Source organism: Balaenoptera ricei, chromosome 2, assembly GCF_028023285.1.
Source record: "Balaenoptera ricei isolate mBalRic1 chromosome 2, mBalRic1.hap2, whole genome shotgun sequence".
Taxonomy (NCBI): Eukaryota; Metazoa; Chordata; class Mammalia; order Artiodactyla; family Balaenopteridae; genus Balaenoptera; species Balaenoptera ricei.
The window spans coordinates 123,430,056-123,451,163 of NC_082640.1; the positions used below are offsets into that span (position 1 = coordinate 123,430,056).

At 42.7% G+C, this 21,108-nt stretch overlaps 1 protein-coding gene across 7 annotated transcripts in view; it reads left to right on the plus strand.

Moving 5' to 3' along the window:
- Positions 1 to 21,108, plus strand: part of NPAS3 (neuronal PAS domain protein 3) — an 845,785-nt gene that overhangs the window by 803,292 nt on the left and 21,385 nt on the right. For all 7 annotated transcript variants that reach the window (XM_059914072.1, XM_059914073.1, XM_059914075.1 and 4 more), the window contains 2 exons: positions 15,154 to 15,347; positions 19,601 to 19,707. In XM_059914072.1, coding sequence (XP_059770055.1) covers positions 15,154 to 15,347; positions 19,601 to 19,707 — 301 coding nt within the window. The remainder of the gene's footprint in view (positions 1 to 15,153; positions 15,348 to 19,600; positions 19,708 to 21,108) is intronic.

The following is a 21,108-nucleotide window of genomic DNA, read 5'->3' on the forward strand; positions in this document are numbered from 1 at the left end:
CTTTGGCTTATAATCGTCCTTGGCCCTAAAGGCCAATCAAATCCTACTGGTCTGTAAACCTTCAGCTTCAGGGCTGCCTCTTCCATGAGCACCTCCCCACCGTGCCTGGTCAGGACATTCTCCCGCGGCCTCCCCTGCACTTTGCACTTCCAGGTCTCGTTTAGGGCTGGCCTCATTTTTATCTCCCTGACAAGTCTGCTCCCATAGGGCCTGGCAGAGTGGTGGGGTTCAAATAAAAAAGATGGAGAACGAGCTGCTGGGGGAAGAAGCCGATGAGCTTCACTGTCATGTTCTCTTTTAAGATTTACCCCTTTTCTACAAATTTCTCTAGGTGAAAAAGAAAATTCTTTTAAACAGTGCCTGTTTATATAAAGAAACTGCTTCCCTTTCTCTGCCTCTTAAGAGGCAGAGTGTGTTTAATATCCAGGTGTTTTGTTGTTTTTTTTTTTTAATCCCTTACTCAGCAGAGAAAGCCCACTCAAACAAAAGGAAGAAACTGACATATTTTGGATTGACAGATGTCAAGGGACACTACCATCTAATTTCCTTGTTGATTAATTTGAAGGTAATTTTCTGGTAACCCAGGCTTCCAAAAATGTACTTTAAGTGGCATGTTGTTAAAAGAAAATTAATTTCTCTGCGTTAAACTTGCCAGCTTTTGAATTAATTGCGTGAGCATAGCAATCAATTAATAAATTGTTAAGCAAACAAGGGAAAATCGGTCAATTAAAAATGACAAAATTGATTCCAAGGGTAGATAAACCAAAAAATTGTCATAATGCTCACTTCTAAGTTTGGCTATCCTGCCTCTGTACGATCTACCTCCCACTTTTTCCACAGCATTCAAATTGCTGAAGCTTTATTATAATTTCTTATAAATAAATTATCACCTAAGCCGCCCTTGCTGCTTTAGTGGGATTAAGGAAATCAAATACAAACAGCAGTCTTCTGGTAGCCCTAGGAGAAGGTCACTGCTTTGGGAAAGTGTGCCACCCACAGTGCTCTACACAAGTGTTTTTGAAAGGAGAGCCCTGGCTAAGTGGACCAACGTTCTCGAAATATTTGCCGGTCTCTGCCAGCAGGAACCTCTATACGTTGTCTTTCTTTCTCCTGATCATAAACTCAGATGTCTTCCAGAGATCAGGCAAAGTGGGACGCGGCAGGGCCGAGGGAGAGTGCTTGCCTTCTTAGAACATTAAATTTGAACCTTCTTAAACACAGTGCCATCTGTACTTTCCTATCCGGGGATGAACGTGGCCTGAGATACCTGGATTTAGTCTCCTGGCCTGGGTTTTGAAATTTGTCCCCCTGCTTGAAAAGACAGATGGTTTGGAAATGATATTTAAAGAAAATATAAAGAATAGAATTTGTCTTGTGAAAGTGTCTGCAGGCTTCATAGGCTTTATAACTTGGAGCATTTTTGTTGTTGTTTACCTGGCCTGCTATGCTTGTCTTTAGTCGTGACTCAACAGTGTGTTTTATCAGAATGTATCCCCATTATCCTCTCAGACATGGACTAGGAAAACCAGGGGTTGGGGCAGGCACATCACTAATTTGCTCTTTTGCCAACAGCATTTATCATAAAAGATATGTATAACATTTCTGGAACTATTTATGTTTTAGCATATAGAAGATCTCTGATTATGAAAAGAATGAGACTAAAGACGTGCATCTAAACTTCTATGTCCTACTGAGTCTTCACTTAAATGTTGACAATTTCTCAATCATAATAGAACCAAAACAAAACCCACTCCTCAAAATGTTTTGCCATCCACCAGCCCTTTCCGCTTCCGTGAGTGGCTCCATCCTCCATCCTGGAGCTCTGGGCAAAAGCGTAGGAGTATCCTTTGAGTCCACTCTTGACCTCAGACCCCACACTGAATACATCAGCAAATTCCATCAACTCTACCTTCAAAGTGTGTCCACAATGCAACTACTTCCTGCGGGAGTGTTTGGACATTTGAGGAGCCTTATCCGGCCAGTTATGGACCAGGAAAGAGTAAGATACCTGCCCTTGAATCTGAGTCATTCAGACACCTGCCAGCCCACCGCTCACCTCATTCCTCCCTTCCCCATTGCTATGGAGCAGGAGATGCTATGGTTGACTGGGGTGGTGGGGAAGGGGATGTCTGCCCAAACCAAAGCAGGAATAAAAAAAATCAAGTGCTGATTCTGGTTCTTTTAAACAGTTGCATACTTACTTGGCAGTCACGATAGCACAAGTCGCTCCTATAATCAAAAGAATCATTACTTGTTTTGCTAAAATCCCAAGGAAATGGCTCAAGATGTGATATTTCAGCACTCATGAGGCTGTGCCTGAAGAAGTGGGATGTTAATTGTGATGGATTTAGAGAATCCACTGCAAAACTGCAGGAGAACAGCATGCTCTTCCCAGTTCCAGGGAAAGTGCATTAATATCCCATGTTTTTGTTTTATTTAGTCTTGGCTGGCTGTGTGGAGAACCACCCAAGGTAATGGCAAAGCTACTAGGGACTACATCAAATAGAAACGTACAAAGAAATTTTATTTTCTCCTCCCACACTATGAAAGGTGGCTGCACGACTGAGGAATATTTGTCTCGAGTTGCCTTACAAGCTACCAGATTGATTTGCTTTGCCACTGACGGTTCCGATCCTGATACAACCTTTCTACCGCCTTCCATCCTTCAAAGGTTGAAAGTCACTGCTTGAGTACTGTGGCTCACTAAGCCTTTACACGGCAGGTGGAGGAAAGGAGTTTCTGCAGAATCTTACTTCATGCAGAAGAATGATACGGGTTGGGTCTGAACGCTCCTGGTGCAAGTCTGCCTGTGAACAGTGTTGCTGATTACTTCATTAGAACCCTGTGAGCTTCGAGAGCCATATGCTTTCAAGTTTCTTTAAATGGTATTAGGGAAAAATATCCTGCAGGCATTATTTTTAAAGGGGACTTCAAACGTTCCCCAAGGAAAAGAAAAAAAAAAAAAACAAAACTATAGCACGTTTGAACTCCAGGGGGTTACAGGAGAAATCTTACTTAGCAAGACTGTGAAAATGGAGTGATCTTTTCAGTTTCACGGTAAAATAAGTGTTGGTCACAATCAAGGATAAATTTAAAATGTGGATGGAGAAAGATGCAGAAAAATCTCCAAATCCTTGAATCGTTACCCTAAAATAGCAAAGAAGATGATGACTTGAGGAAGGAAAAAAGGATTTTTTTAATAGTTCTCGTCTTACATTCGATGGTATAAAGAGAATTAAAAGACTCTCCCCGTATCCTGCAGAGTGCAAAAGTCCACAGTTCTTCCTATTTCGTGCCACGTAGGAGACACTTCTAGATGATATCCCCCCTGTGTTACATGTATTCAAACTTATATTTTAAAGACCTGGAAAGCAAGGCTACAGGTAGGGGTAAAGCTATTCATTTTGAGTTTCCCTGCAGAGGCTCTGCTCCAGAGGTCAAATCAAAGAGATGCTTCTTCAAGTTTTAACCCTCCTTTTCTAAATAGATTCCAACCTGATGTCATTTAATGCATTGATGTCTGGATTTCTTAGGCATCATAGTTGCCCTATTACATATCAAAAGGACTCTTGAGAAATTCCCTCAAACTGATCATTCTAATTTCTTATTTATAACTATTCTGTATTCACTCAGAGGACAGCTGCATTGTATGCTAAACCATGAATCGGAGAAATTGGCCCCTTTGTATGTAGGTTTGTATTAAATTGAAATGCTCTCTTTTTTTCCCCTGTTTGTTCCCACACTTGAGTTCCTGGTGTCAGTTTGTATTTGGCTTCTCGAGCATATTAAAGTTTTTCTAGCGCTTATGATGTTCTTGCCAAGAGCACACTTGCAGCAATCTGCACTAGAACAGTCTTTGTGCCAATTACTTCAAAAAGTATTCTTTAAAATGAAAAGAGGGAGGGTTTTTGGTTTTTTTTTTTTTTTTTTTCAGGGAACTTTCAGGTTATAGTGTGGTGGTTTCCATTTTAATTTTTTAGTCAGTCTTCCTGAAATGATGACTTACTGGCTCTGGAATGTGTGCATCTTTGGGTTATTTTCTCTTTTTTTAAAGCCTTTCTACAAAATGGAAGTTCTGATAAAGACATACGCATAGCAGGGATAATCAGTAGGACGGAGGAAACTGCTGTCGCTGCTGATACCACACCCTCATCTATTTAAACAGCTCTGGAAAGGAAACTGCTAGAAGCTTGTTAAAGAGTTCCCAAATGTGTGACTGTAAATGACTATCTCTAATCATGGCTGAATAAACCAAATGCAGCAAATGAGCTGGTGACACGCACAAAAGTCGTATGAGCATTCTGAATTGCATATGCTGAATGGATAATAACCCATGTCAATGCCATGGGGTCTTTTGAAGGTTAAAATCCAAGGTTTGATCGAGTTATTTGTATAGAGACAGAAACACATTTGGGAAAACAAAAGAGGAAAGTGGAAGGGAACGTATCCTCTGAAATGCACTGCTGAACAGTAGAAGAGGTACTGGGCAAGAGATGAGGAGACTTCGCTTTTCTTCCTGTGTCTGCCACTCACTGGCTTTGCGTCCTTGGCTAAGACATTTTACCTCACCGGGCCTCAGTCTCCACATCTGTAAGGTGGGCGGTTGCACTAGGTAGTCTGCAAGGCCCCCTCCAACTCCAGCAGGAGGTCTTTCTGGGACACTGCACACAAAGAGGATTTGGCAGGGCGTGGATTCATTCACTCCATAAAGCAAGACATTTTGAGGGGTATGTCATTCCTAGAAATTACTCTCATTAAGAATGAAATTTAGGACTGAATTAAGCCGCCTTATAAAATATTAGCTATAGCATTTAGAGGGCAGGTTGAGAAACATTTCAGAAAACGTCCTTTGCTAATCAATGCCTAACACATAACATCCAGGCCACGCAAAGAATGGAAACCAAGATAACAGAGATGGAAAGTTATAGAGGTTTAGGGCTTTGATGATGGGTCAAAGCTTCATGTTTAAACATACCAGATTTAACAGGCACCACAGTAAGGAAGGGTCTTAGACCCTATGTAGTTAGGCCCACTCGCTTCCCCAGTGAGGAAACTGACGCAGAGAAAGGAGGGAGCTGCAGCAAACACAGAGCTACATGTTGCCTGAGTGTGCCAGAAAAACTGAGGAACCTTGGCTCCTACTGTGCATTCTTTGTTTCCTGCACCTATTCGGGTCTGAAGTGCCTAGCTTAAGAGAATTCTTTGTTCTTGCATCACTGAAGAGTTCCAGATACCTACTGTAGCCTCCTGAGAAGTGAACATTTTTAGGTTTGACTTTTAAGGAGTTTCATGTCTAAATTTGGGGAATATTGGGGTTTTAATTTTTTCACAATGTTTATGACCCATCTGTTTGCTTGCAATTTTTTAAATTATCAGAAATACAAGTATTCATATGTGTGTGTTTCCCCTTTAAGGGGATGGCTGCTTTAAAAAAATATTTCAGCTCCTGAGACAGCAGAGTTGCCCTTCCATAAGGACTGTTCTACCCATCGACGTGGATAATTGTCTTTAATTCTGTATCCTCTGCGACTGAGGAAGAGAGGAGTAGCTGACTCCCATATCTAAGAGTTCTTCCTCTGAAGGTTTTCCCTTCTTATCAAAATGCAATCATTTATTCTCCTGCAGACCTTCAGGGCGGGTGGAGGGGATAGAGTAGGGCTGTCTTAACATTTTCTCAGGAGAGCAGAGAGCTCTCTGGAGCGCTGTCTTCACGCAGAGAAGCAGCCAGTGAAGTCCACAGCTGTCTTTGGCCATTTGTTGCAGTTTAGAGTGGATATAAATTCTGTTAGCAAACTCAAGAGAAACGAAGGTTTGGGAGATTAACTTAGAACAAGGCGTGTTGCTAAACTCAAGAAATTTAAGTAAAACACACATTCACCAAAGGTGTTCAGCAAGGATAGAAAACAGAAAATATCCGAATTATATCTTTCCTAATAGGTGCTCGTGAGTTCATCTATATCTATATAATATGATACAGTAATTCAGCAGGAAGTGTAGGATGGGAGCAGAGAGCCAGTTTCTATTCCTTACTTGGCATAAGACTAGCTCCGAGTCCTTTTTTTTTTTTCTTTTTAATGTTGTCGGAGATACAATTGCAGTCTGTTACATTGCGAAGAACTGCCTCTCTACCCTCAAGACAGTGGCACTAAGCCACAAGGGACCTCTGGGGACCGTGAGGGGTAATACCCCCTCTTCCACATCAAGTGACAGAGGAATAAAAACGCTGCCCTCCACAGAGGTACAATGATCCTCTGTCCTTCTCTAGGAGACTTTAATAAAGTAACTGAATGAAACGAAATTTGATCAAATGTGTATAGTTCAGCCTTCTTGCTTTGTCCCTTAACAATTTATGGAGGTGTTTCTACCCGTGGTCCTGTTTGATTAAATGATATTTGAAGTGTTCCACTCTCTGAGAAAATGTGGTTTATATCCTTGGCATACATTTACATAATCTCGTTAAGGAAATCTCTTCAGCTTAGTTAAACTATCCCAATAAAATCTTATCTCTGGTAGAAGAAAGACTGTTTTCTCCAAAGGGAACAGGAAACAAATATGGAGACTGGCCACATTTTGAGAATCTAAGGCTGTAATTGTAGCTATATTTTTTATGTTACATATTTGAAGTTTGTTAAAGGAGATGGATGAGAAGTAATTGCTATGTTTGGAGGATACAGTCATGTAAGAATAGAGTGCTGTAGCTAATGTTTTTTAAATGTGGATTTTAAAAATAATTTTTTTGTTGTTGCTTGGAAAATGTTTATACACTTAAAAAAAAAAAAATGAGGGTGATAAATTACCACCAATCTCTCAAGCTCCCCACTGGAGCCATCAAATTAAGGGTTAACCTCCCAGGATTCCCCTGAATTAATCAGGAGCTAAGCTAGGGGCAGGCTGGGCTAGGGAGAGGATTGGCAGAGTGCCACCTCCCCCAAGAGGCATGGGGCACAACAGTGCAACCACAAATAAAGGAGCCTTGACCAGGCTCCCAGCTCCTCTCTCAGGCAGCCCTGTGCACAGAAAACACGACCTGATCCCACGTCAGCCCAGGGTTTCTGCTTACCATGCTCTGATCCTCCATTTCCAAAGAACCAAGACAGAGTAGGGTTTTTTTCAGTCCTGATTTAATTGTAAATGTATGTTCATCTTTCTTTCCTCATTTAGGAGGCATTCTGTGATAAGCCTCTGGATCATCTTTTTAGGATGTCTAGATCCCGTTCAGCTCTAGATAAAGATGAAGCTGCAGCTGGATGGAACGAATGGCCTGCCCTTAAAGCAGGACTTAAAGGATGGCTGTGCTGACCATTGGCATAAAAGCACTGGCAATGCTGGGTGGCATGCAGATTCCCAGGTCCCCTCCTAGCTTTCAAGAATCCAAAGTTTGGGGGGCAGGACCTTGGAATCCATATTATTAATAAGCTCTCCCAGTGATTCTTGTGCATGTTCAAATTTTAAAACCACTATCCCTAGAGGTTTTTTTGGTTTTAAATAAATCCCTGATATCAGCATTAGGTGTCATGGGCTTTCCAATTAAGGAACAAAATACATTTTCCCCCGTGTGCCAGGCCCATTTAGTTATTTGTGTACAGGACAGAGCAAGTTAACTTCATCTGTAAGAGGAAGAATGCCTGTCCTCATGCTTATGCATGAGTCTTTGCCTTTAGGACCTTAGGAGCTCATTGAGAATAGAGAAATTAGTCCCTAACTTGCTTCCTTCCTCTGCCTTCCAGAGTCGGGAATGCCCTTATCTACAGCTTTAGGTCTGTCCACTTCCAGAGCCAACCTTCAGTGAGTCTTTTCAGCAATCAGACCAAGCACCAACTGGTCGTGTTCCAATTACATTCCCCCTCCTGCTCGCCTCATTTCCATTCAAACCAAGTGGAGTCCCTGAGAATTCACACTTTCTAGCTGTCGTCCTTTTACCCAAAAGGATTGGCTTCTGCCAGGGTTCCTCTTCCTGAACTTTAGCCTGGACACTTCCCTTGTACCCAGTCTCACCTCCTTTCTCTTCACTGCCAGAGCTGCCCTTAAGTTGAGCCCATCTAAAACTCTCTCCAGTTCTTGCTGGTCCTCTAGCCTTAAGTGCTGAATCCTGCCCAATTCTGAAGAGCCCTGATCTTAGGCAAATTCTTAGGGACAAACTCCCAGAAAGCCTTCCACCACCCACGTGGTTCCTGAGTTGACTGCCACCTCCATACCTAGCTGATGATGATGACATTCCACAACCGCCTCTCCTCTGTTGCATCCCCTTTGGCCCTGGAAGAGGCCTGCATCTTCCCCTGCTCCCTGCGAAGACCTCGTTGCCCCCTGAACCTCCCCTCCCTTCAATCTCACCTCTGCCTTGAGAAGTCAGCTTATCCCTCTTCTGTCTTTTCTTATCCCCAGTTGCTAAAGTTCCGTTGTGAATTATGATGAAGATTACTAGAAGCGAGGCAGTTTCTAGAAATAACATCTGAGGCGCTGGAAAGGGAAGGAAAATAACACTCTGCTGTTCTCCTGCCCCTCCCAGGGCCCACAGTCTCCTCCTCCAGCCATGAGCTCTCTTCTCCGTAGTGTTTGCATCTATGGACAAGTACTTGGTCTCAGCTAAATTGTTGTGTTGTTGTTCTCTGTTTTTCCCCCAGGTCTTGCGCAAAGACCCAGGTGGCAGGAGTCAGACAGACAGGGACAGAGGGACCTGTCAGGGGAGATTCTCCAACCTATGATATAGTCTAAATTCAGGAAAACCCACTGCCTAAAAATTTGCATGAAGTAATTTCCATGAGGTTGATATTCTCACGCTGGTTTAGATTAAGTTGTTAGGCTGTAGGCTAGATGTTTAGATTCAGAAGACCCGGCTAACCCTTTATCTTCCAGCAGGTTGTGGGCCACCTCACAGCCCCATCACTTAGAAGTAATTAGCTGACTCTCCCACCTTAGCTAGTGATTTGATGATCTGTATGCTGAACCAGACTTCTACAGGGGAATAAAAGAAAAAAGACCAGAGTGCCAGGAGGAAGCCTAATTTTTAAGGTAGATTTGGATTCCCCTAAAGGACAAGTGAAAAAAATCTCTGAAGATGCACTAAACCCAGGGAATCATAGTTTTTTCCTACCTGCAGCGTTTTTGGTTCCCCTCTTTGCATGACCCTATTCTGTACTTTACATTATGTGTGGAAAATAATGTACATAATACTTAGCACTTCCTTTTGATAAAGAAAATGTTTCATAGGACTAGTAGTAAGATTTATTCCTAAAAGAATGGAGACTAGCTTCCAGATGTATTTTCCCATCACAGACTTTCTTTCCTTAGGTATTGACAGAGGGGAGGTTTTATCAAGGTCTTTTTGATGGGCTTGTTTATAATGAGAAGTTATTAGTGGAGCACATCTAAGTGTTTATCACCAACAGACGACGGAAAGGAGCATATGGCAGGAAGAGAAATATATATTTGTCCAAGAAACATGGCTTGTTAACACTCCCACACTCGTCCTAAACTCCGTGGACATGTAGTCTCTGTACCGCGCACACCCGCTCATTGTGTCAGAGAAGAAAAATAAAAGTCAAACAATGACTTCTTCAATGTGGGACTGTCAAATGATGCTAATTTGGACATTTTCATCAAAGATGGTGGGATTTCCACTCAGAAATCCTTTGCATGCTGCTTCACTGTGGCTGGTATCTGGGCAGTACTGTGTAAGGGGTTTAGAAAAATACAGGCTTTAGCATTTTTACACAGTTCTTTACGATAAAACAAGAACAATGAAAGGAAATGTGAGGATTGAGCTCTTATATAAAATTGAGCTCGGGGGCAAAGAATCTTTTCGTTCAGAAATCTCTTTTGAAGAATGCCTGTAGATTAAAGACCAGGCTAAGACAAACCTTTAGAACACAGAGGCAATTTTCACCTGACACTGGCCAAAACCAAAGCATTGTTCCAACTCGGTTGTGACCCACAAACCCCTATTGATTAATTCTTAAAGTAAGCTCTGCATTTAGTAACTTGAAGTTGTCCTCCGAAACTTCTGCCCCTGCCATGGGTAAGGGGAGTGGGAGGTAGGGTAGCCCTACAGCACAGTGAAAGCCCCTCTACTGAGCAGTAGGTCATAGAATTCTCTAGAACTTAGCAAGAACCCTAGGTATCAACACCTGATTCTTATCCTCCATTTTATATCTGAGGAGATGTTGCCCTGGTCAAGCTAGATGACTTGCCAAAATCACCAGAACCAGAACTCAAATTAATTGTTCTGTTTCCCAATTCAACGTTATTTCTACTCCACAGTATTCCTTTCACTTTAAAGTTACTAGGTTATTTTTATAGTTTCACAGTTCTTGACATACTATTAGTATTTAGGCCTGTATATTTGTATTCAAAATCATTTCTCATTCACCCGCTTAACTCTACAAGGAAGCCATCCCATTCTCTGGGATGTTACCACAGGGCCTGGTGACCATGCAGCAAGTTTGGCATTTATGTCAGAATGGAATTGTGGATGGAGAAAAAGGGGGCTTAGAGTTTTCAGAAATGTTCACTTTTTAATAAAATTAATCATTATAGATGAAAAGAAACTCAATTTAGAGAAGCACCTAAGTTGCTTTAGGCTACAGATACTCAAAGGGCTGGGGTCGGGGTGATGCCTTTGGTGTTCGTCTCTCATCTGTGTTGTCTCTGTTGGTAATTGCATTGAATTGCTTGGTTTTAACTATCACCTCCAGCCAAAACACCAAAACAAAGCACAAACCAACCAACCAACCAAGTCTTCCAAAACCATATCTTCATCTATCTTCTCTTAAGTATCCAACCCCTTTTTCCAACTATCCCCAGGACACCCTGCCCAGGATTTCCCCAGGCTGCTCAAATACAAAATGTCCACAGGGAAATCTTTTTTGTCCCATTGTCAGTGATTCCTGTATTCCCAGGTACCATTTAGTCTATCATCATCATCTTCCTATCACACAGGCTCAAAATCGTGGTGCTTCTCCCCAGGTCCCATTACCAATTTCTACTGCTTGTACCTGCCATTTGCCCCATCTCTGACTTTTCTGCTGACACCAGTTGAAATGCTCCTGGAGCCCTGGGTGTCTCCAGTAGGTTCTCTTTTAGATTTGTTTATATTTTCTTTTATATTCCAGCCCTTTTCTCTATCTGGAAACCCTTTCACCATTCTATGATTATATCTTATGGCAATTTATTTTAATGCCAGTTTCATGTAGCTTTCCGGATCCATTCGGTCAAAAGTATTTTCTACCTACCCTGACCTCCCAAAGATCTCATTCTATACCTTTCTTATGGTACACACTTGTTACTTAATGAAAATAGTATTTGTTGAGCATATACTGTGTATCAGGCATATACCTAGGCATATACCTTTATATACGTTTTCACTTAATCCTCTCAGCAGCCCTATATTCTGGAAGTCCATATTTAACTGGTGTTGGGTACAGCTTGGACATGGGGACTTTTAAAGACTCCCTGGGTGATTCCAGCATGTAGCAAGGTTGAGAACCACTAGTAGAACTCCAAACCCGTTAGCCAGACATTCTCCTAGCAGATATCACCTTTGAAGCTCTACAAAACAAACAAATGTTGGGCCCCAGCCCAGTGCTACCAAATTAGAATCTCTGGGCGATAGAGCCTGGGAATCCACGTTTACACAAACAAAACTTCACAGGAGGTTTTGTCACGTAACCAGGATGGAGAACCACTTTTTTGATCAGACATTGTGTTCCCTCCTAATATTACTATATTACAAGTAATTGTTTATGTTTCCTCCCACTATGTAGTCTGTAAACCCTTTGAGGACAGGTTTACATTTGATCCACCTTTGTTTTCTCCCTGGCACCTATCAAGGTCCCTTGCACATAGTATGTTTCAGAAACTAAAAAACTAATAAAATGCCCTTCAATGACCCTACTAAGAAAACAAAAGACACCTTTACAGAGTACTTATTCTCTCTGTACTAGGTTTTTAATCTCGAATATGCTGACCTGGAAAGTAAGCAAGTCATTTCAGTTTTCTGGGCATCATAGTTGCATGGCTACCCAGTACCAAAGCTAGTGCCAGTGCCCAGCTCTTCTGATAATACTCTTTCCTCAACACCTCAGGCCTTCAAAGCAAAGACAAAGGGAAAAAATCAACTATCTGTGTGTTTGGATACCTGCTCTCGGCCATGTTTCTAAAATCTGAACATAACTTCTCACAATGGAAAAAAAAACTGTTGGCACTATAAAATAGATTTGGGAAAATACCTTAATTTAAACCCCAAAGTTAATTACAGGACCTAACAGGTATCCCTTTTCTTCTCTTCAGCACCATCCTCCCTCACCCCCAGATGTACATACATACAGAAAAACACACCCTCTGATTGTTCTTTGACATTTCTTGACAACCGTTAAGTTATTGCATTGGTAATTTTCTTTGGTTTTTTTTCCTTCTTAGTCTGTACAATTTCTCAAAGACTTTTCAAATAACCTGGGCTTCTGGCTATAAGTGAAATAATTTCAAAGGTTCATATACAGTTTATTTAACGCAGTAAATTGGCATCCGGTATTAATTTCTAATGTTTTGTTCAATATGAATACGCACATAAAATGTATACAAGCATAACAGAGTTGAAATGATGCTCAAGCACGACCTAGAAACCTAGATTCTAGTCTCTTTTTTGCCATTTCCAAGCCTGATGACTCTGGTTAGGGAATGAACATTCCAAAGCCTCTTTCCTCACCCAAAAAAATGAAAAGGAGAATGACCTAAAATAGACCCTCCCAATTTTTCTCCCAAATATGAAATGTCATGATCCTTTAAAGTAATAATAATTTATTTGGCCTTTGGTCAACATTAAATGAATAATCGGTCCTTACCCATATTATTCAGTTGACAGTTTTACAGGCAATCAGAATTATAATGAAATTTGCAGACTTCTTTACAATTTGGAAAGTGTTCACCACCGTTACCACCTTTGATTTTCATAACGTAATTGCAGAATAGTCATCATTATCCCCATTGCACAGGAAAGAAAATTGAGATGCAGAGAGGTTGAGTCCAGGAGAACGAAATCAGGTAATGGCAAATCTACTCAACCCAATTTTTGACCCCCTTCAACACCTCGATGGCCACAGGCAAAGCTGGAGGAGATCAGAGGCGGGGTAGATCTGAGTGCACACAGCTCCCCCAGCAGCCTGTCTGCCTTCCCAGAAATGTTTGCTAGCCCAGATGCCTTCAGATTGCTTTGGAAGAGAATACCAAGTGGGGATTTATTTAACATATCATTTCTGGGTGTGAGTTTTCCTGAGCATTTATAGTTCTGTGCTTTGCCAAGAAGCTGAGTGTTCCTGATAAAAGAAGACAGATAATGATAAATGAGCATCTATGTAAGCCTACCTGGGAGGAGGACCAGGGACTGTTAACACCCCTCCTGTGAAGCTAATCCCATTTCTTTTAGCTATTTCTTTATTAGTTAATGAGGTCGTGCAAAAACGTGTGTCTGTGATGATGTTTCAGCATCCCTGCCTCTAGGAACATTTTCAAATATTCATAAAGTAGCTCGCCTGACCAAAGCTTAAAGTAAAGGTGCATTAAGTATGATTTTAGTCTACTTCAATGCAGGTGGTCAAAAAACTGCTCCTGAAATAACCTAAATAATCCTCCTCGTTGGTGTTTCCAGATTCACAGCTCTGGGCTCAAACGTGAAAGGGGACAGGGAAGAGGTATCATTTAGAATAGCCAGGACTCCAAAGGGCGGCTCCGTAAGCTTTGATCCTGCTGCCTGACTGACAGCAGTGTGGCTTGCTTTTGGAAAACTGAATAACTTAAAGGAAACAAAAACACAATGAAAAAGGAATTACCAGTCAAGCCCCTAGGAAGGAGAGCAGATGCTACTTCTTATTGCTCCTGGGAGGCCAGAGACCCACTTCCCACTTTAGTTCCTTCTGGCAAGGAGGGAAAAGAAGAATTTCAAAAACTGATTTGGCGCCCAGGGGTGCATTTGGAGAGGCAAACCAAACACAGAAAGTTAGCCAGCTACGAAACTGAGCTCCAAGGTACCGGGAATGGCAGCGAGTACCTCTACAACTGGGTTTGGGAAGGTCTGCCACAGTGTCATAGGGCCCCAGGAACACAGCTAGAGTACACACACACACACACACACACACACACACACACGCACACACACAGTCTCCAACCCCCCACACGTATACACACCTGCCTTCTATCATCCGGAAGCAAAGCCACCCAAATCCTTATCCTTTCCATCCTTTTATGATTTCATTTTCCCAAAACATCGTTTAAGGAAACTGACACTATGACTCTTCTCCTATGTTCAGTTTACAAACAAAGGAACTTTTTCCAAAGATGGCTTTATAAAAATAATATTATTTAACATATGTGCGGATGATGAACCAATTTCCTTTGGTTCAGGGTGGCCTGGACTACCCGTGGTATACTTTGGCTAAGAAACCAAAAATCACAGCCCAACATTGTCCCTCCCGTTTCTGAGCAAGTGCTCCTGAGCTGCCACCAAAATGGTGCAAGGCTTCCTGACCCTACTGTGGTGTGTGAGCTTAGGGAACAACTCATACTCCAAGGTCCTCTAACCTTCAGTCCCAGACGGCACTGCGATAAAGCATGGCATTACATGTACGGGTAACTTAGCACTGCCTAACATGGGATATCCATGCTCAAAAGGACACATTCATGTCACTGTCACTGAGTTTTTTAATCACTGGAGTCTGGCTTTTTTTGCAAATGAAGGAAAGCTCTGAGCCACACTTCTGAAAGGAGATGTCTGTGGAATCCCACTCAGTACAAATTTGGAGAGAGACAGACATCATCCATTAATAAGGGCTGATAATGCAAACGTTTCTTTTTGCAGCTCAGGGCTCAACTTTCTTGTCCTTTTATCTGGTTATGAACTTCCTCTAAATGTGAAACAAAAAAAAGTCTTGAAAAATAGCAATAGCATAGTAATAATGCTGCCTTGAGAAATGCTCAGAGTATAATATCATTTCTCTTTTGTCTCTTGCCTTGAGGACATTGAGGGCACTTTGACAGCCCTTATGATTACACAAGATACAAGCTAACATTGGTTATTCCAGATGCAATTTTACATTTCTCAAAAGAAGTACTGTTACAGCCCAGATGTAAATTTGACTGTGTCCTGTACTTAATGTTCTATTACAGGTGATTCACATAACAGGCCGGCTACGACTGAGGGTGTCGCTGTCCCACGGGAGGACCGTCCCCAGCCAAATCATGGGTCTCGTGGTTGTGGCTCATGCCTTGCCTCCCCCTACGATCAATGAAGTCAGAATTGACTGCCATATGTTCGTCACTCGAGTAAATATGGACCTCAATATCATTTACTGTGAAAATAGGTACTTCGTTTTTGTTTTCATTTGCCCTGTTGTATGTTGCACATTGGTAAGGGCTGGTGTTTTCAGCAGTCTGAAGCATTTTACTCTCCCAATGAGGCTCATTATAAATCCTGATCTTATTTTTAATGGCTGCTTGGACTGACACCAACCATGCTTTATATTTGAAATTTACATTGCTGCCCTGATTTACATTAAGGACAACAATGGAATGGAATTAGGATTCCCAGGCATCCATATGCTATAACTAAGACCCATTTTGGCCGAGAACCCAAGGAGAGAGGTGGGCTGAGACATTCTTGGCAAAACGATGCAGTAAGAGGTATCTCCTGATGCCTCAGCCAGACCCACTTCCTCAAGGACCCAGCCTCATGACGGTCAGTGTTCACACAGGCATTGAGCACCTTGTCCTAGTCATCTAGGGCTGCTGGGACAAATTGACATAGTCTAGTAGCTCAAACAACAGACATTTATTTCTCACAGTTCTGGAGGCTGGCAAGTCCAAGATCAAGGTGCAGGCTGCTGAGGTTCCTGAGGGGGCACGCTCTTCCTGGCTTGCAGAGGGCCACCTTCTTGCTGTGTCCTCATATAGGGGAAAGGAAGCTCTGATCTTCCTCTTCCTATAAGGACACTAATCCCATCATGGGGGCTCCATCCTTCTGACCTCATCTAAACCTAATTACCTCCCAAAGGCCCCACCTCCAAATACCATCACATGGAGGGTAAGGATTTCACTATACGAATTTAGGGGGTACACAAACATTCAGTCCACAAAACATATAGAGAACAAATGAGAATTTGATGCCCCCAGAGGAAAAAAGACAAAAAAGAAATTTGCAAAACTATTCAATGATGCTTTGTAATCCTGAGGATTTCACTGTGATAAATTAAAGAAAGATGACTCATCATATGAATGACTTGGCAGACTGAGCTCTTCTAAAAGGACTTTTTAGCCTCTGGTTAAAAAGTTCACTTTTCCATTAAGCACAAAGCAAGGGACAAGGAAATGGGACAGTGCCCCTTCAGACCTTTCACCCAGAAGTCACCAGCCCATCATCAGACTGATTTGAAGAAGAGAGAATCACTGAGGGGGGAGGGGGCGCGCGAGGTGGGGAGGGGAGGTGAACACGCGTCGGCTGTGGGAAGGAAGCTTGGCGACGCCGTCCACCCTGGTGCCACGGGGAGAATTACCGAATTAATTTGTGGGGACACTTTTGTGGCTCAGATTATCGTCAGGCATGAAGGCAGCACATGTTTGCTGAGTCCTGTGATTGCCTTCGGCGGGGTGGGGGGGGACAAAAGAGAGGAATGGTCAAGTGGCTAAGGAAATTGACCTCTTCAGGGCCCAGCCAAGAGGAAGACAGACAGCGCCTGCATTCAGTCCATTAGGAAGCGCTAAAGATGTTGAGATCAAGTTAGAAATGCCTCCCCTTTCCGGTCAGGTTTTGATTCAGAGGAGAGAATTCACCATGGGAAAAGAGTACCCGCCCTGAGCTTTTTAGTGTTCAGTGGGGTAGAAGATATCATGAACCTGTCACTATTATTTAATGAGTAACTCAATCTATTTTCCAAGTTTTGGGGGTATTTATTAAAATTTTATCATCATGACTGTATACTTAGCTGTGTCTAAGGTATTCTGCCACGACCACAGAGAATCAGGAAAGATGAGTTTGCCAGAATGAGTAGCTAGAGCTGGCCAGGAATAATAGAGAGAGATAACATTTACTGAACACTTGCTACACCCTCAGCCATATGCAAAGCACATTAGATGCACTATGTCACTGAAGCTTGAGGACGGTTTTGTGAGGTCAGTGTTGCCCCTGTGTCCATCGGCCCCACGCAGTTTCAGCTTAGAGAGAAAGGTCGAGTGCCTTGACTGAGGCCAAGATTTGAACCCCAATCTGCCTTATTCAAAAACCGTGCCTCCTGTGGGATCCCCCTGCATTCATTGTCTCTAATTTTTCTTCAGAAGTCAGGCTAAATGGTAACGAATCGGAATAACCACCGAGGTGGAGCTTTCATATACATGCAACCATGAAAGAACACAACTACAGCCCACAAAGCGGCCTCTTCTCTGATTTAAAATTTAGAATGTTGGACCCCCAGGGAGGCAGGTAGACAGCCAGGGGATGGAGTATGGCTTTGCGTCTTTGGAAACATACGTCGGCTCCCTCGATTCAGATTCACAACCACCAATCCCGGCAAAAAAGACGAAGCCTCATCTTATTTACGTTAACTCCCAGTGATTGGCCTGTCCCCAAGCCATCACTTAATTCTCATTCCTGTTATCACAGGTTGATTAATTCTTTTGATGCACTCCATGGACTTGAGTGCCTTATGGTGCCACTCTAGTAATTGAGATCACTTTCTGTGACCCACTTTATGCTTTTTTCTTCCCATTAAAAACTGTTTTTTCCACAACCCCTTATTAGCCAGTACAATACAGCATTATTCCTCCACTGAAGATGATAGTAATTATTAAAAAGGATCCCCGTTAAAGGCAATTGCATATTGAATCTGAGGGAACAGCATACCTGTGTGTCAAGCACTGTGCTACATTCATGTCATTTCATTCATTAATCCCCTCACCAGCCTCTGAAGTTGTCTTACAGATAAGGAAACTGAGGCTCAGCGTACAAGATGCCATCAGGATTCTGATCCTGATATAGGTCATCAGACTGGTCTGGAGCATTCTACACATATATTAAGAGGTCTTTGAACACTGAGCTGGTCACAATTCACCACGGTAACAGGCTCTGAGAGTACAAAAGTGCTTCCACTGTTTTGAAGGATTTCATTCAAATAAAAAATAAGGGACTGTCTTCCCTAAAAGAATGGAGTGCCTTTTTCCCAGGGTTTATTGTTTAATTAGGGGTCTGCTAACTAGAAAATAGAGCCCGCTCCTTGACTCTGCAGATCCCTAGGACAGCCTTGGGCAAAGCCCACATCTGACACTTTCAGAGGAGCAGGCAAATTCCAGAAACACCAACGACGGCCTTTAATGACATCCTTATTCCCTCGTTTGCAGAAAGGGGGTGTAAACTGTGCTTGGAAAGCAGTTAATGGTTTTAGGAAAACACCAACTAATCTGTTTTGTACCAGAAAACCATGGAATCCTGAGAAAACACTCCCAGAATTCTAGTTTGGCCCAAAATATGATTTAAATTGCTAGATGTTGAGAAATTCACTCACTGGGTAGTGTATTTTCATTATTTTCCATATTATTTTGGTTTGGTTTGGTTTCTTATTTCCTTGCCTTTAGGGGTCAGATTTCACTCCCCAGCAGCAATCTCACGGGTTTCTCTTAAAGGTGCCATAGCTAAAGATTCACTTCATATTTGATAAGTCAGAAACCATGAAAAGAACAGGGGCAGTAAAGAGAATCAATTAAACAAAAGATAAATTCTCTTTGGGATGGACCGAAATGAGTCTGATCTTGGACAGGGAGGGAGAGAAACAGCATTCTGGCGTGTTCGTGTAAACCAGGCAGATTCCCCCAACGTTTTTTCCAATTTTTGTTCTTTTTCTGCACTCCTGCCTGAGGACATTGCCGTCTGGACAATCAGTGACAGAAGCTTACACACACGTATGGTCGAGCACAAGCCTGGCAGAGCTGCCAAAATGGTTTAAAAGTTTCCGTGTGGAATCCACCACAAAGTCCCAGTTAAAAGGGGCAGGAGTGAAAGCTGAGCTCCCAAATGACTCAGACGAAAAAAGATAATACCCCCAGGCATCTGTATGTCTCAGCATTTAAATTATATCCCTTGAAATGCCAATTTGGACTTTGTGCCAAGAAGCAGTCGAAGCCCTTTTTCATGGAAATACCCAATAGAAGACCAATCTGTTTAAATGAAAGGTGTCTCTAATCATTTGGTATAAACATAACATGTTTTTATTTTATTATGTAACCTTGCATTATCTTGGCCTCTAATGAGGATCTCGCATTGTTACTGATTCTCAATAATTTCGTAGAACTATGTTGTCTAAATGTGTATTCTGATACTAAAAAAAGAAAAGAAAAACCTATCTAATTATTTCAACACAATTGCTTGATCTAGCACAGTTCCTACTTTAGAAAAAGACTGTTGATATGTTAAAGAAAATACTTTTATCTAAAAAGGGTTTTCCCTCAGTGCCAAGTCCTCCCAGGTACCCTGGTATAATGAAAATTGTCAGTATATTTGTTTCTAAGTCATTTAACAGTTTCTATATTTCCCCTCCCTTCTGATTTCCAGCCTGTGTTCTTCTCTTTGTAGGATTAGTGATTATATGGATCTGACTCCCGTAGACATTGTAGGGAAAAGATGCTACCACTTCATCCATGCTGAAGACGTCGAGGGCATCAGGCACAGTCACTTGGACTGTAAGTACCTCCTATGCACGGGGACAGCTGAGCCCAGCCGGGGTCAACTGTCTCAGGTGCTCTTTTGGTTTCCATGCCAACTTCTCCCTTCACATCTCCTGTACATCTGAGATGACTGTCAGTGCACAGTGAGAAAAAGTGAGACATAAATCACTTCAACTTTTGTTGGGATTAGATTGAAAGCTGGACCTCCGGGCCCAGAGAAATTGCTGGATCTGTAGGCGCTCACCTGGGATTTCGTGGTCGCTCTCTCTCCCATGAAGTGATGGGGGAATCTTTGTCTTAAGTGCCTTCTCGCCCCTTTCATTTTCTAGAGAGCAAATTCCACTGTGAAATGTGTGGTCTCAGTTTCAAAACAGACATGGGAGAAGACAAGTTCAACTAGGCCAGAGCTGCATAAGAATTCCTACTTGACTAGCAGCAAAACTGTGATGTGGGGGGGGGGGGCCGGGGACAGGGGCAGAGTGCCTTGTGTGGATACGGCAGCTCTCAAAGGTGCTGACTTTTCACTCTATTTCTGGAAAGAGGGTTATTTAGAGGAGCAGGTACCTCCACCTCCCGACTCTTGGAAGGGAGAAACTCATCTCAGCTCTTTGAGTCTGGTTCCCAGCTCCTGGCCAGTCGGCTCACCTCCAAGGCACCTTTTGTGGCGTTTAAGCAAAGCAGGACCAGCAGTGTTCCGACTGGGTCCAAGCAGTAACTCGCACACGAGCATCCTCATGCACTTTTCCCTCATCAAACTCAGCAGGGCTGTTTTCACTATGTGTGCAAGGGATCTGACAATCCCATCAGGCAAGAGGCACTGGTCTGGTGGACCTCTTAGGAAAGGGCTGCCCTTTTCCAACAAGAGATTCTTTTTATGACCATTCAGTAGACTCTTCCTAGAAAATGAGGGCCCTGCCATCTATAGTCCTAGAAGGTTCTAAACCCGGTTCTGAACTCCACTTTTAAATACATGCAAGGGGACACAAAGGAGATGGTACAGCGTGAAGCAGAAGCTTTTACGTAGTAAAACCAGCCAGGTGGCCTCTGTATTAATTTCTTCTTCCCTTTCTGGCCACGGTTGAGGAGAGCTGTTTCAGATCTTTCCCGCCCTTTGCCATTGTTTAATCATTTCAAACTCAGATCCTCAGAGGCGTAATGAAGAGACATTAAGCTAGCCGAAGTCTCAAACTGTGAGCATCTTGTACTGTGTTTTTTATTTATTTGTTTGTTTGTTTGTTTATGGCGTGTTGGGTCTTCGTTGCTGCTTGCGGGCTTTCTCTAGTTGCGGCGAGCGGTGGCTTCTCTTGTTGCAGAGCACAGGCTCTAGGCACGCGGGCTTCAGTAGTTGTGGCGGGCGGGCTCAATGGTTGTGGCGCACGGGCTTAGTTGCTCCGCGGCATGCGGGATCTTCCCAGA